This window comes from Vombatus ursinus, unplaced genomic scaffold (assembly GCF_900497805.2).
Source record: "Vombatus ursinus unplaced genomic scaffold, bare-nosed wombat genome assembly UNPS02014825.1, whole genome shotgun sequence".
Classification (NCBI taxonomy): domain Eukaryota; kingdom Metazoa; phylum Chordata; class Mammalia; order Diprotodontia; family Vombatidae; genus Vombatus; species Vombatus ursinus.
Genome location: NW_020954603.1, coordinates 286,762 through 303,203, shown reverse-complemented (window position 1 = coordinate 303,203; position 16,442 = coordinate 286,762). Strand labels below are relative to the sequence as shown.

General features: G+C 47.1%; 1 protein-coding gene across 1 annotated transcript in view; it reads right to left on the bottom strand.

The window, feature by feature from the left end:
* Positions 1-13,631: 13,631 nt before the first annotated feature.
* The window catches only part of AKR1A1 (aldo-keto reductase family 1 member A1), a 5,716-nt gene continuing 2,905 nt past the window's right edge, over positions 13,632-16,442 (bottom strand). Inside the window, exons 5-8 of the mRNA XM_027838071.1 lie at positions 16,072-16,271; positions 14,066-14,138; positions 13,864-13,950; positions 13,632-13,770 (exon numbers count right to left, since the gene is read on the bottom strand). Coding sequence (XP_027693872.1) covers positions 13,705-13,770; positions 13,864-13,950; positions 14,066-14,138; positions 16,072-16,271 — 426 coding nt within the window. The 3' untranslated portion in view covers positions 13,632-13,704. The remainder of the gene's footprint in view (positions 13,771-13,863; positions 13,951-14,065; positions 14,139-16,071; positions 16,272-16,442) is intronic.

Sequence of the window (16,442 nt, the reverse complement as noted above, 5' to 3'; positions counted from 1 at the left end):
GCCCCCAGCTCCGCGCCTCAGCTTCCCCCTCCGGAGGAATGGGCGCTGCTCCGGAAAGTGCCCAGAGCTGGGGAGCCTCCCGGCCGGGTCGGAACGCTCAGGCAGAGGCGAGATGATGGAGCAGCTCTGCGACCGTCCCCACCGCGGCCTTGGGGGCTGCAGTGTTTGTTCCGGGGTGCCCCCTTAAACATCCTGGCCCCCGGGTTATCCTCTTCCGCAGCTCCCCCGCCCACACACACACCTTAGAGTCACCTTCCCCTCCCCCCCTTGAACTTGACCTGTGAACTTCCTCTCCCCTCAGCCAGCCATCTCGCGGACACCTCCCCTTCCGAAATAAATTCTTCCATTGCTCAGTGACCTTCGGGTTCTCCCAGTCCACCAGCCCGACTCTGGCCTATTTTCGGAGGGTCAGGGTCTTGACCCCAGAGCTGACCAGCGCCACTGACTTGTCCTCTATCCATCCTTGTCTCGCAGCTGTTCAGGCCCCTCCAGTCCTCAGCCCTGGGTCCCCCCACGCCACTCTCTGCCTTCTGCACCCTTACCCTCCTTTTGGACTTCGACACCCCTGGAAGGAGTTACATCCTCAAGGCTCAGTGAATACACCCCAGCTCTGAGTGCTCTGACCCCCTGAGCCCTCGGGGCTGCGCCCAAATCATTGGCCCAAGCCTCTTCCCTACTGGAGGCCTCGGCAGCATCCCCTCCTTCCCTCTGTCAGCAGAAAGCCTATCCTCCTACCTTCTTTGGAATATTAGGGCCCAATAAAGAATTGAGCTCCATCATCCCCTCCCTTTCTCTCTCTAATGCCTCAAAATCTCTACATCTTCAGCCTTTCCTCCTTTGCTGCAACCTTCCCCTTCCCACAACCCACCCCAGCCCTTCCACTTTTGGTCTTTCCACTCATCCCTTCCCCTCTATTCAGGCAGCATTCCTGAAAGTCTTGCTACCCTGGCAGTTAGCAGCTCCTAAGGAGGATGGGGGAGGGAGGGAAAAGATAAAAGGGCTCCTCATCCCTGGAGCATTCTCTACTGGAGGTTTGAAACAAGGAGATTCAGGGGAGTCTGAGTGGGTAGAGGGTACTAGCCAGCTGGGTAGGGGAGGAGAGATCATCCCTCTGCAGGAGCTTCCTCTAAGAATTAGTCCATGCAACTCAAAATCTTGTGGAAGTGAATGTTGAAAACCAAAAATTAATTAATAAAGAAAAAAAGAGTGACATGCTGAACCTTGGAAAAGAAAAAAAAAATTAGTCCTTGAGCTGAGCCAAGAATGGAGTCCCAGCATGAAAAAAGACTTCTGATCAGCCTGGTAATGCAGGAAAGTGCTGCAAGAGCAAATTAAGACAAATCCAGCTGAGGAGGGGACAGGATAAGTTAACTGCTGCAGGATGGGAAGGCAAGGAGCCCCCAACATTTTTGATCACACAACCCTATCAATAAAAGATGCTTGAGTGTACCGCCCCATATATGTAGAGGAAATAATTGGAAAAGAAATGAGAGTGATAAGAAACAAATTAGAAAAGACAGTTATGGAAGAACGAATTGAAGAGTGAATGAGCAGCTTGGCACAACAGGTATAAGACTTTACCCAAGGAACATTCGTTGAAAATTGGAATGAATGACATCAAATAAGTAAGTACATTTACAAGTTGTATACATAAACTATTGTACTGACAGCTGTAGCTATTACTCCTTCACACCCCATTCCAGCTCCACTTTCTGTTCCTCTTTCTCTGTTAGAATGGAAGCTCCTTGAGGCCAGTGTCTGTTTTAGTATCTCCAACACTTAGCACAAGGCCTGCCTATTGTAAGCCCTTGGTAAATACTTTTATGAAACCTACACAAAAACAGATATTGAAAGGGTGAGAAAAAGATGAAATAATATTTTCTTTGCTAGTGATACAAAATGCAAACTTAAGGCTGTCACTAAGTCCTGAATCTCTATGGCCAATAATAATGATTGTTATTTTTTTTCTTCTTTTTTTGTGGCAGTTGGGGTTAAGTGACTTGCCCAGGGTCACACATCTAGTGTCTGAGGTCAGATTTGAATTCTGGTCTTCCTGATTCCAGGGCTGGTGCTCTATTTACTGTACCACCTAGCTGCTCCAATAATGATCAATGTCTACTCATCTTTGCTACTAATTTTTTTTCATTTTCCCCCACTTAAGAGTATTTTATTTTTCCAATTACATGCAAAGATAGTTTTCAACATTCACTTTTCCAAGATTTTGAGTTCCAAACTTTTTCTCCCTCCCTCTTCTCCCCCTTTCCCAAGACAGAGAGCAATCCGATATAGGTTATACATATACAATCATATTAAACACATTTCCACAATAGTCATGTTGTGAAAGAAGAATCAGAACAAAAGGGAAAAACCACAGGAAAGAAAAAAGAAAGGGAGAGGAGGAAATAGTATGCTTCAATCTGCATTCAGACTCCATAGTTCTTTCTCTGGGTGTGGATAGCATTTACCATCACGAGTCTTGGAATTGTCTTAAACCATTGCTTTGCTGAGAAGAGTTGCTACTAATTCTTTCTCATCTCCCAAAAATGTTCTCATGGCCACTGTACTAGAATGCCTATGGCAGTCACAAGGTAATATGGAGGGCAAGGCATAGAGCACTATGGGCTGAAGGGAGGAGGGCAGGGAATTTTGCCTGCATAGTTGCTGGGGATGCCTGGATCATAGTTAGGGTATAATGTCCTGAGGAGCCAATGCCTTTGGAAAACCAAGAGTGGGAGGGAGTGGAATAGGGGAGTTTTGAGCTACTTATAATAGGTGAAGGGGATGATGTAATCTTGTTGGAAACAAGTCCTGGATTAGCTATTACTGGGAGTCTGGGATATGACCTGTCTTTCCACTCTCCAATTGTTTGATTAAATACCTTTCAAGGTTAGGCTTTGGAGACCCAGGTCGGGGAGGGAATTTGAGCTAGCCCGGACCTCAGAGGTCATTTCATTCAATCCAGAGAAACTGGAGTTCCATGCTCTTTCTAGAGTCTCTTTGGTGAGGCCATTACACAGGGCGGGCAATTAGCACCAGAATGATTATGGCTGTTTGTGGAGATGGGGACTGAAGAGAGGCAGATCCCCGGAGGGGAGAAATTCTAAGGGAGAGGCAAAGCCAAGTGGGTTGAAAATCTCCATGAGAAGAGGGAGAGAGAAAGGAATAAATGGTCTGTGGTTGTCACAACTGCCTGGAACCCAAGCACGTTATGCTCTGCTGAAGAAGTTCACGTTAAAATTTTTGCCCTCTTTAAATTTCTGGTTGGTGCCCAGCACTGATCACTCTATGTGCATTGGTGATAAGAGTGTGACCCAAGTTTTTGGGTGGACTGTTATATTATGATTATTCCCACTTTTACTTTTTACTGAATAAATGTAATTGTTCTTGCCTTTGCCCTACTGCTCAGTAAATGTTTCATGTTTAAGAATCAACGGTGTCATTGGGACTGATTTTATGTAAATGGGAAGAACATTTGCGGGAGTTCAAGTATTTTGTGGCTGTTTGAAGGCATGTGTAGCACCCCACACACTAGGGTTACTCCTCGGACCCTTGGCCAACCTGTCCATCTCCTGAGAAAGTACCTTAGACCTGCCAGTGTAAGTAGAGTGAGGGAGAGACTCAGTAATCCCAGAAAGATGAAGAAAGTGACTATCACGTCTGATACCACATCTTCAGACAATACCGAGAGCCTGATCCAGGGCCACACCAAACTACGTTAGTTACTGTTCTTTCTTTTTGGATTGTTGTAGTCATTGTATATCTTGTTTCTTTGGCCCTGTTTACGTTACTCTAGTTCATATATACACTCCCGTGCTTCTTGGAATTCTTCCTACTTGTTGTTTCTCAAATCATAGTAAGATTCCATTACATGCACATACCACAACTTGTTGAGCCATTCCCTAGTTGATGGGCATCTACTTTCTTTCCAATTCTTTTCTTTCTTCACCCTCTATTAACTTCCCTTACTGCCTTCAAACATGTCCCCATTCTTCAAAACAAAACAAAACAAAACAAAAAACCATCTTCACTAGACCCTACCATCTCCTCAAGTTATCATCTATTCCTCTCCTCCCTTCTCAAACTTGAAAAAGCTGTCTACACACATTTCCTTTCCCCTTGCAGTCTGGCTTCTGACCTCATCACTCAACTAAAACTGTTCTCACCAAGTCACCAGTGGTCTCTTTTTTATTGTTGTTGTTCAACCTTTATTTTCTATGTTTCTTTTAAGGTTTTTAAAAATTAATTTATTTATTTTAGTTTTCAACATTCCTTGTTATGAGATTTTGAGTTTCAATTTTTTTCTCCCTCTCCCCCCCCCCTTCCCAAGATGGCAAGCAATCTGATATAGGTTATACATGTACAATCATATCAAACATATTTCCACGTTAGTCATGTTGTGAAAGAAGAAGCAGAACAAAGGGGGAAAATCACGAGAAAAACCAGTGGTCTCTTAATTGCCAAATCTTGAGGGCAGGTACTGATTTGCTTATTTGGGTCTGTATCCCCAGTGCTTAACACAGTGCCCAGCACGTAGCAAGCCCATAATAAATAAATGTTTTATCATCCGTCTCTAGATCTCATCTATTATCTATTTTGCTCTCTCCATCTATATCTATTTTCTATCTTTCTACCATCTATAATATATGCATATTATGCATATTATAATGCATATTATGTAATATACTCTATCATTTGTCTTCTTATCTATCATCTACTTATTTATCCTTTATCTATCTATCCCTCTATCCATCCATTCATCTGTCTATATATGTGTGTGTATAAAAGTTATCATGTGTCTATTATCAATCTATCATTACCACCCCCCCAGTCTTCTCTTCTCCAGGCTAGACATCCCCATTTCCTTCAGTTGATTCTCATGCAGCATGAACTGAAAGTCCTTTCACCATCCTGGCTGCCATCCTATGGACAGTCTCCACTTTAATTCCTCATATGGGATCACTGCTCAGGTATACCCCATGTAACACATGAATTACTAGGACCCAGAGAATTAAAATGTGATGGTCTTGATTTAGGGGATAGAGTGCTGGACCTAGAGACCCACAGACCTGAGTTCAAACCTTACCTCATACACTTATTACCTGTGTGACCCTGAGCAAGTCATTTAATCTCTTATCTACCTCAGTTTCTTCACCTATAAAATGTGGATAAGAACAGCACCTACCTCCCAGGGTTTTTGTGAGGATCAAATGAGATAATAGATGTAAAGCACTTAGCACAGTGCCTAGCACATAGTCAGTGCTACGTGAATGTTAGCTATTATTATTGTTTTTGCTGTGGTGGTGGTGATGGTGATGATGATGATGATGATGTGTGAAGAACAAATAGTTCGATATTGCTAGTCTAGAGTATCTGGAGGGGGTAGAGCATGATTAGAGTTGGGTAAGAAGAAGCCAGGTTATGAAGAGCTTTTAATTCTAAACAAAGAATTTCATCCTGGAGGTAACCAGAGTTTATTGAGAAAGAGGATCTCTAGTTTAGGAAATCACTTGGACAGCTGAAAGGAGGATGGATTGGAGCCAGGAGAGACCCGAGGCAGAGAGACCAACCAGCAGCTTTTGCCCTCGTCCAGCTGGGAGGTGATGGTGGCTTGAACTGGGGTTATGGCTGTGTGAGTGGAGAAAAGAGAACATATGCTATAGATCCTGCGAATGTAGAAATGGTAAGACTTGGCAACCGTGTGCATGTGTGGAAGGAGAGTGCGGAGGCAGGGATGACACTGATGCCAACCTGGGTGATGGCCTTGACACTATCCCAGAAAGTAGGAAGAGAGGAGGATTTGAAGGAAAAGATAGTAAGTTCTGCTTTGGACATGTTGAATTTGCATCCACATCATCAACCTGACTGCTCCCCCTTGGTTTCCTTTGCTGGAGCTCCATCCAGGCCACACCTGTTAATTGTTGTCCCATAGGGCTCTGTCCTAGGGCCTCTTCTGTTCTCCCTCTATATTGTGTCCCTTGAGGATCGCCTTAGCTACCACCGAGTCCGGTACCATCTCTATACTAATGATCGTCACACCTACTTAGCCAATCCTGACCTCTCTGTCAACCTTCACTCTCACATCTCCAACTACCTATTAGACATCTGGAATTGGGTGTCCTGTAGACATCTTAAATCCAACATGTCCAGAACTGAACTCATTATCTTTTCCCCCCAAACCTCCCTGCTTCCAAACTTCCCTGTTATTATTGAGGACACCACCAGTCACCCAGGCTAAAACCTACGTGTTGTACTCAGCTTCTCAGTTTCTCACCCTTCATAGCCAATCTCTCACCAAGGCTTGTCAATATTATCTTTGAACATCTTTCACACATGCCCCTCCTCTGATGCTGCCGCCACATTGGTGCAGGCCCTCACCACCTCACACCTGAACTATTGCATGCTGGTTGGTCTTCCTGCCTCGTGTCTTCCAATGCCAATCCAGTCTTCTATTTATCTGACAGGGGCAGCTAGGTGACGAAGTGGATAGAGCACCGACCCTGAAGTCAGGAGGACCTGAGTTCAAATATAGCCTCAGACCAAACATTTCACACTTACTAGCTGTGTGACCCTGGGCAAGTCACTTAACCCCAATTGCCTAAAAAAAAAAAACAAAAAAAAAAAAACCATTTATCTGACAGTGATTTTCAAAAAGCACAGGTGTGGCCATGTCATACACCGCCCCCCCCCAACACACACCTCAATAAACTCTTTAAAATCCTATTTGGCTTTTAAAGTCCTCAACCACCGTGACCACCTCCCCCAGCTTTCTTATACCTTACTCTCACATATTCTTCGATCTAGTGACTGACCTGGATGTTCCACAAACAAAACTCTCTATCTCTCTGCTCCAGGCATTTTCCCTGGCTGTCTCCCATCTCTGCCCACCGGCTTCTCTCATTTCTACCCACAGGCTTCCCTAACTTCCTTAAGGTACGAGCTAAAATCTCTCTCTCTCTCTCTTTTTTTTTTGGCAGTTGGGGTTAAGTGACTTGCCCAGGGTCACACAGCTAATAAGTGTCAAGTGTTTGGTCTGAGGTCGGATTTGAACTCAGGTTCTCCTGACTCCAGAGCCAGTGCTCTATCCACTGCGCCACCTAGCTGCCCCACGAGCTAAAATCTCGTCTTCTACAAGTTTTTCCTCATCCCCCAAGCTAGTACCTTCAGTCTACTGATTACCTCCAGTTTATCCTGTATACAGTTTATTTGGACATAATTGTTTGCATGTTTTTCCGCCACTAGAACAAGGGCTGGTTTTTTCGTTTTTCCCTTTCTTTGTATCCCCCATATTTAACACACTTCCTAAATACTTCTTGACTTTTGTCTAGTTTGTTATGTCTAGTAGGCAGTGTAAGACGTGAGGCTGGGGTGGGGGAGCTAGGTGGTGCAGTAGATAGAGCACCGGCCCTGAAGTCAGGAGGACCTGAGTTCAAATCAGGCCTCAGACCAACCACTTGACACTAGCTGTGTGACCCTGGGCAAGTCACTTAACCCCAACCGCCTAATAAATAAATAAATAAATAAATAAAAGCTGTGAGGCTGGAAATCAGGAGAGGTCAGGACTGGATGAGATGTGTGAAACATCAGCATGGAGATGATAACTGAATCCATGGGAGCTGGTAGGATCACTGAGATAGATATTATAGAGGGAGAAGAGGGCCTAGGACAGAGTTTGAGAGGATCTTGACCTTTAGGGGGCATGACACAGATGATGATTCAGCCCAGAATTGGTGCCTAAAGAGGGTTTCTCAAATTAAAGTCCTTATCTTGGTTAAAGAGAGAAGAATATATACATTTAGAAAGGAATAAAAGTCTTCTAAATTTATAAAGAAATAAGAGGGTGAAGAAATAGGATGGGGGGTAGAGGAGGTGTGTAGATTAACGGGAATGGGATAAAGAGGGAATAATATATATATTTGGAAGGCTACAAAAGTTTTCTAAATTTAGATAGAAACAAGAGGGTAAGAGGAAAAGGCAGTGGGGGGGTAGAGAAGAGGATATGGGATGGATCTTTGGAGCGGGGTAGGTTAAGTAATAGGAGGGCAAGGTGGCAGGTAGAAGTAAAGTGGAGGAGTGAGGAGGGACAGGAAATAAGAGATACACACTAACATAAAATAAAGATCAGGAGTAGAATTTATTAGGGACAAAAAGCAGGAGTAGTAGTCATGATCTCAGACAAAGTTAAAGCTAAAATAGATTTAATCAAAAGAGAAAAATAGGGAAACTACACTATGTGTCAGCCGTATTAAACAATATTGTTTTAGACTATTTAAAATGACTAGACAGTCTAAGGTTGGAATATTGCTGTGGTGCAGGAAATGATGAGTTGGTGGGCATAAAAAAATATGGAAAGATTCAGGCTTACGAAGGAAGATGTTATCCACCCTCAGAGAAACAGAGCACAGACAAGTATAATTTTATATAGATGCATATGAATGTATATCTCTATGTATGAGTATGATTATAGATATCTAAGTTATGTGTAGGTGTATGTAAATGTATGTATATGAGTATCATATATGTTTGTGTGTATATACATATATAGCTATATAAGTAAAAAATATAACCACACTTAATTGTAGACTTTTTGGGGAAGGTGGGGAGGAAGGGGGGAAAAAAGAACAAAGTAAAAAGGGCACAGCAGAGAATCAAAGAAAACTTACAAGGAATCAAAGAAAAGATGGACAGTTCTGAACACAAAGAGTAGTATCTATTTCATAGGCTTTCTTGAAATGGAAATTTATTGCTGTATATTTTGAATCCTCTTACGTTCTGCTGTGCACATGGCAATGCTTTTTTCTTTCTTTATTGTGTATTTAAGTTTAAAATAAATTAATTAAAAAAATAAAGTCTACATCTTGGCTTGGCCACTTTGTTGCCCTCCTAGCTAGGTGACCTTGGGCAGGTCATGTTCCTTTTGGGGGCCTGTTTTCTCATCTGTCCCAAGGCTGGGTTGGGCTGGATAATCTACCATTCTGTGACATCTCTGACCCTTCCCTGGGTCTCATGAGTGCTGCAGCCACAAGGTGGCACTGCTCCGCCTCAGTACAAAGCTCAGAGGCCTCAGAGGGCCGTGGAGGGAGGCAGGTACCAGAGGGATGCTTCAGCATCTCTCTCCTTCCCCCACATCCATCTTCATCAGACCCCCCCCCCCCAGACTCCAGGCAAGGAACAGTGGGCCTAAGTGCCCCTCCAAGATGCTTTGTGATGCCGATCCCTGACTCTCAGAGGTCCCATGTCCCGGGGCAAGAATTCCTCCCCCACTCCCCAGACCACAACCAGTGGCCACCAGCCATGTGGACCTCCAGAATATAACAGGGAAACAGCCCCTCCCCTAAGAAGCCCTCACCGGTGGGGAGTTGTTCAAACCCAACCTACACTGGCCTCTGCTGTATCCCCTACCCCAATGGATCTGCCCTCTGGGGGGCAAGCAGGCTAATCCCTTTTCCAGAGCCCCAAAATACATGTGGACAGAGCTCCTGACCCCTTCAGTCGTCTTTTCTCCAGACTAAACATCCCCTTTTCTTTCAACTGATCCTGACGTGACATGGCTTTGAGGCCCTTCCTCTTCCTCGTTGTCTCCTGGGGACACCCTCCAGCCCACTAACCTCTAACAGGTAGCACCCAGCACTCCACATATGGTCTGTTTGTCCTTAACAGGAAACACTTGGGAGGAATGTGAGTTAAAGTTCCAAAATGGCAAATATGGATAGGTGTCAGGAAAAAAAATCGCTGCATCAGAGCTATCCAGAGGCGGAGGGGGATGCCGGTCATTCACCCTGCTCTGACCCTTTGCTCTTCTGTAGCTGTCCCAAACAAGAACATGCCCTTCTGGACGGCAAGATCACCATCTAATTTAGCCCAAATGTACCTTGGGCATCATGGTTCCATCCCTCTAATAATCAAGATGGGATGAGCCCGAGTGGCAAGCAGGGAGAGAGGGAATGGGGTCCTTTTCTACTCTAACCTTCTGTGATTCGGGAAGCTTACTTTCTCCCACGCCAAAGCCAGATAGAGGGAGGCAGAATAAAGCAATGTGGGGCAGGGGTGTCAGACTTCAAGGACAAGTCCCCTAAAATGAGCCCTGAAGGAAAATATGAAAGTGGAGAAGTGGACTTGAGCCAGTGTGCTCCCTGCAGGCAGAAAGGGCAGCAAATCCTGGGAGGCGGGGAACGGTACCTTTGGGGAACGCCAAGTGCACAGGGACATGGGTGGGACCTAGACATCATTCACAGGGAGAGCTCCATCATGCTGTGTGCCCTCCTCCTTTATTCTGCTTGGGGCTCCCTGGAGGTGGCTGGGTGGACAAACTACGCGGGGAGTCAGAAGACCCGAGTTCAAATGCGACCTCACATTTGCTAGCTGTGTAATCCCACCCAAGTCACTTATAACCTGTTTGCCTCAGTTTTCTCAGCTGTAAAATGGGGATAACACCTACCACCCAGAGTTGTTGTAAAGATCAAGAGATAACAAACGTTTTTAACAAATGTTAAGTACTTAGCACAGTGCCTGGCACATAATAGGCACTGTATAAATTCTAGCTATTATTATTGTGCCACTGACCATCCAACTTGGGGGTCCCCATTGCCCTAAGCACAAGAAGCTGCTGTTGTTTTCCTCCTCATATGGGGTCTAGCTACCTGCTGGTCATAGATCCCAGGGCTCAGGGATACTACAACCTCCAGCCCCAGGGCAGGATTCACCTAGAACCTTCCCCAGGTTCTTCCTGGAGTCCTTGGAGGATGCACAGGCCAGCAGTAGGGCCTTTAGCCTTTACCCTTGGTGGGCATTGGTAGCAGAGGGGGTGAGGCCTCTTCCTCCTCAACTCCCTGCCCCGTCCCGTCCCGTCCCATCCCAACACTCCCTAGGGTTACTCTTGCCAGAAGCAAGAGGGAGCAGGGCACATGTAGCAATATGGAGCCCTCCCAATCAATGATGTCTAGGCCCGACTCACATCCCCGTGCAAAGCCCTCCCTAAGACTTTTAGCACCTGAGATCAGAAATCTGGGTGTGGAAAGGACCTATCAGGCCACCCATTTATAGATGAGTAAATGACTTGCTCACAAGCACAGTGCTAGGAAGCATCTACAGCAGGAGTGCTCCTGACTCCAAGTCCAGGGCTCTGGGCACTGTATCCTCTATGGGCAGTGCCCTAGTCATGCCTGCTTACAGAGCTGGGGTGTGTGTCCCGAGGAAGGGGGAATGACCACCTTGTCTAGCTCTGTGACCTCCAGGCCCGTGCAGCCAGGAAGCCAGTGACCAGCAAGGTTTGGTCTCATTTGAGCTGTGGAAGCCTGTTAAAATCCAACCTCTTCTATAGAAAGCAAGAGAAAAAAACATGAAGGTATGGCTCCTCTCCAGTCCCTTAAACCACTAATGCCAGACACCTTCCTTTAGGAAAGTACCTCGGGGACCAGGGACAAAGGCAAGGTCCCTGGAATGGGATTAACGTGGAGACCAGTCTTTAAACAAGGGGTACCTACGCCCCCATTCCCAGGTCCAGACAAGATCCCTGCGTGGCATAACTAACACCGGAAATGTTTTGCTTGGCTGCACACATACAACCCCTATCAAATTGCTTGCCTTCTCAAAGATGGAAGACGGGGGGAGGGAGGGAATTTGGAACTCAAAATTTTAAAAAACAAATGCTGAAAATTGTTTTTACATGTAAATTGGGAAAAAATAAAATATTAAAGAAAAAAGGAAAAGAAGATCGTTTTGAGCCCTGCCCAGATTCCATCCCCAGAAGCCAGGGATGGCGATCCTGCCTCTCCTCCGTTCAAATGAAGGATTAAGATGGGGTGAGGCCACCGGGGTCACTCCTCCATGGCCGGGAGAGTGGCCGAGGAAGGAACTGAGCAGTCCTAGCTGAAGGCCTTTTCTTAGTGATTCTTGTTCCTAAATGTCTTTGAACACAGGGGTGACTTTTTCTTTGAGAATCACATAAATGTCACCCCAAATTGTCTTGGGGTAAAGAGATGTTGAGGGCAGCCAGGTGGCGCCATAGTGCATACAGAGCCAGGCCTGGAGTCAGGAAGACTCATCTTCACGAGTTCAAATGTGGCCTTGAACACTTATTAGCTATGTGACCCTGGGCAAGCCACTCAATCCTGTTGGCCTCATTCTCACTTGTAAAATGAGCCGGAGAAGGAAACGGCAAACCACTAAACAACTCCAATGTCTTTACCAAGAAAACCCCAAATGGGGTCACAAAGGGTCAGATGTGACTGGACAACCAAAAAGAGAGATGTCTGAGGGTCCAATGGACAGGGGGAACTAAGCTAGAAAAACTTGGATTTAGAACATTAGATTAATAAAAATCGTCATTGGCAGATTTTGCCCCAAATTCAGAGTACAGGATTAGTGGTTTTCTTTTCTTTCCCCCCCACAGATCAAGTAACTTATACCTTCTTCCTGGTGCCTGAGATAATTCCTTGCACTGGCCCCAAAGTTCCCAGTGTAGTGAGGGGGTGGGTCCAGAACTCAGCTGACAGCTTTACCCTCTGTGAGTCCTCACTTCCACCCCTCTGGGATTAACTCACTGTGTGACCTCGAGCAAATCCCTTCCCCTAGTCCACCCATCGGTCCACCAGGCAGCAGAAGGAACTGGGGAGGTTCCTTCTTATCTCCCCTATTAGACTGAGCTCCCTGAGAGCTGGGATGGATTTTTGGCTTTTCTCTGTATCCCCACAGTGCCTGGCATGCAGCAGGAGAATAAGAAACACTTGTTGAGTGACTGGCTGAGGAGGAGCTTAGGGAATAAAACTGAAGGGGGTCATGATTATTACCTTCCAAAGAAAAGAAGGCAAACACAGACCCCATATAAACAAGAATTTCCTAAAGATTAGAGATGCCCAGAAATAGACAAGGCTGTGATGGCAGGTGGGAAACAGGTGACTTAGGCTCCTGGCTAAGAAGGTTCCACCAGGGATTTCTGCCTCAGGCAGGGGCAGCCTTGGGGGGTGAGGGGGGTGGGGGTCTATGCCCAAGGCTCCTCCCAGTACCCGAACACCATAACTTGGGGGCCTCCCCCCAGCCCAATTTGGTCTAAAGTTCTCAGATTCTATAAGTCCCCTATTCTGGGCAACAGCAAGAGAAACCGAGGCAGGCAGTATTTTCAATGTCAGCTGGAAGACAGTGGCAGAGCTGCCCATCCACTCATGCACAAACACACACATATGCTGCACACATCACAAACAAACACACACCATACACCTACCACACACAGCCCACAAACACACATACCATACAAACACACACGCCACATATACACATACCTCTCTTTCCCCTTTCCTTCAATCTCTCTCCCTTTCTCTTTCCTCTAGTCTCTCTCTCTGTCTCTCTCCCAGCTGGAGCATGATGGGTAGGTTGTATACTAGCTAGGCATGGGTTCCAGTTCTGGCTTCTAACCTCGAGCCCCGTCCTTGGGTCTCAGTTTCCTCACCTGTACAATGGGATCCTATGGGCACTCAGGTCACTCCCAGTTCTATGCCCTATGCTCCTCAGATCTCTAACTATGGTTTGGTGCTGTCACTGCCCAGGGCTACTGCCCAGGGCTACAGGTGGGCGAGCTGCTGGTGGAAGGGCCATTGTGGTCAGCTCGACACCAGGACAAAGGCACACAGCAGCCGGAGTCACATAGGCTATAATGAGTGTATTGATATTGGCTCCTGCCCGGGCTAGACGGAATCTGAAAACGGCCGGACCTTAAAAGGGCTCGTTGAAGGGATACAGAGGATGCCCTGCATCTCTTGGGACCCGCTTCCCATCCACCTGCAAAGACAGAGACAGAAGCCTATGTTAGGGGGGACTCATCAGCCCTGCCTGTGCCCACCCCCAGCCACCAGCCACCAGCCCAGCCCTCACCGTTATCATGGGCACGATGTACCGCCAATTCTTGTTCAGTGCCCCCATCTGCTTCATCTCCTCCGGCGTCAGAGTGAAGTCAAAAACCTAGCAGGGGAGACCCAGAGTCCTGAGTCCAGGGCACATTCCTGGGGCTCCCACCCGCCTCAGACCCACAGAGTTGCCCCCTCCCCGCACCCAAGTCTAGGGCCCGCTTCCTCACCTGCAGGTTCTCGAGGATACGGGAAGGAGTGATGCTTTTGGGAATACAGATCACCTTCCGCTGGACTTGCCACCTATAAGGAGGGAGAGGAAAAGGGAGTCACGCCTGGCAGGGTCTTCCCACATGTACCCCTGCCACAATTCCCAAGTACCAGCTAGGGCTCACAATGCAGTATGGGCTAGGGGAAAATAGTTAGAAGGCCTCCATCCAGAGAATCTCAGGATTTAGGAAGGGATCTTAGAGATTATTCGGGCCAATCCCTCCATTTTACAGATGGGAAAACTAAGGACCAGTGAGATGATGCACCTAAGTTCTCATTTCCCTTGTTTTCTCCAGCCAACTTTTAATAATAATGATAATAGAATAGAGCACCAGCCCTGGAGTCAGGATGACCTGAGTTCAAATCCGGCCTCAGACACATAACACTAGCTGTGTGACCCTGGGCAAGTCGTTAACCCTGATTGCCTCACCAAGAAAAAAAAAAGTAATAACTAGCATTTATATAGCATTTTTAATTTTGCAAAGCGGTTTACAAGATTTCATTTTATCCTCATAACTACCCTGGGAAGTAGGGGATATTACTATCCCCATTTTTCAGGGGAGGTAACTGAGACTACAGTTAAGTGACTTGCCCAGGGTCACACAGCTGGTAAGTATCTGAGGTGAGATTTGAACTTGGGGTTTTCAGATTTCCAAATGCCTACTGGACATCTTGAACTCACTCAATGTCTTGTAGTCACCTTAAGTGGAACGTGTCTGAAGCTGAACTGATTATCCTTCCCCCGACACTCTCTTCTCTTCCTGATTTCCGTACCGTGGTTGAGGGTACCATCACTCATCCTTGACTGCCCTTTCTGTCTAAGCCGTTGCCAAGGCCTGTTGCAATTCTACCAATACGCCCCCTTCTCTCCTCCAATGCTTCCATGCTCTGGTGCAGACCCTCGTCACCTCACGCCTGGACCATTGCACTAGCTGCTGGGGGGGGTCCACCTGCCTCCAGGCTCTCCCCACTCTAGTCTGTCTTCCCCACAGCTGTAAAAGCAATATCCTAAAATGCAGGCCTGACCATGTCAACCCCTAGTCAATCAATCCTAGCAGATCCCTGGAACCTCCAAGATCAAATACAAAATCCTCCCACTTAGAGATCCTTCCATAACCCGGCCCCTTCCTACCTTTCCAGTCTTCTTATACCTTATATCAACCCCCCCCCCCCCCCCATACACACACACTCCCAGTGACCCAGTGACACTGGCCTCCTGGCTGTTCCTCCCACAAGATCCTCCATCTCTGGACTCCGGGCACTTTCTCTGGCTGTGCCCCATGCCTAGAACGCCCTCCCCTCTCATCTCTCTCTCCTGGCTTCCTTCACATCCCAGCTAAAATCCCACCTTCTTCTTCCCGATCCCCTCAATGCTAGAGCCTTTCCTCTGTCAATCATCTCCGATTTATGCTGTGTGTAGATTGACTGTCCGCAGGTGTTTGCACGCTGTCTCCCCCCTCCCCTGAAGCACAGTGCCCGGCACATAGTAGGATGTTTATTGACGAATACGGTAAATATGGACAGCTATGACTCACATAAACAAAACCCTTTCGAGGGAGGGGGTTCTCAATTATTTTTAGGAGTACAAAGGCATCCTGAGACCCAGAAGTTTGAGAACCATTGATGAGCGCTGGAATCTTCAGTGTTTTAAAAAAAGCACTTTACAAACACAACCTTCATTCTACAAAAACTTTCTGCGGCTGGTAATACAGATTTGACTGTACCCATTTTTCAGGCAGGGAAACTGAGGATAGTGCACAGGGCCCAGGGAAGGGCCTTGAGTGTTTGCCTAGGGCTCTCTTCATAGCCCTCTTCCTCCCTGCTCCTATCAACCTCAGCATGTGCCCAGCCCCAGGGACTCCAGCAGGAAATCCCCATTTCTGAGTGCATCTCTCGCAGGCTACCTCCCATAGCTCTCAAGCCCAACCCCATTTCCTCCCCAGCCCCCGCTCCATCTGGGTCATACCTGAGCAGGATCTGGGCTGGCGACTTCCCGTACTTCTTGGCCAGCTCGAGGACAAGGGGCTCTTCCAGCAGGACTGGCTCCAATGGGTCTCGCCAGGCTCGGTCCGAGGAGCCCAGGGGGCTGTAGGCTGTCACCTCCAGCCCCCGCTCGTGGCAGTGAGCAATCAGCTCATTCTGAGCCAGGTAAGGGTGGCTCTCCACCTTGAGCAGAGAATGCAACATTGGTTGGCAGTGATCTGGACACCCACCCACTACTAGGCCCTGTCACTCAGGCACAGCCCGGGGCCCCCGAACATGTGTGACTTGTCATCTAGTCATCCCATTGTCTGGACCAGGGCTCCTGCCCCCAAAGCCTGGGGTACTCCCACCCCC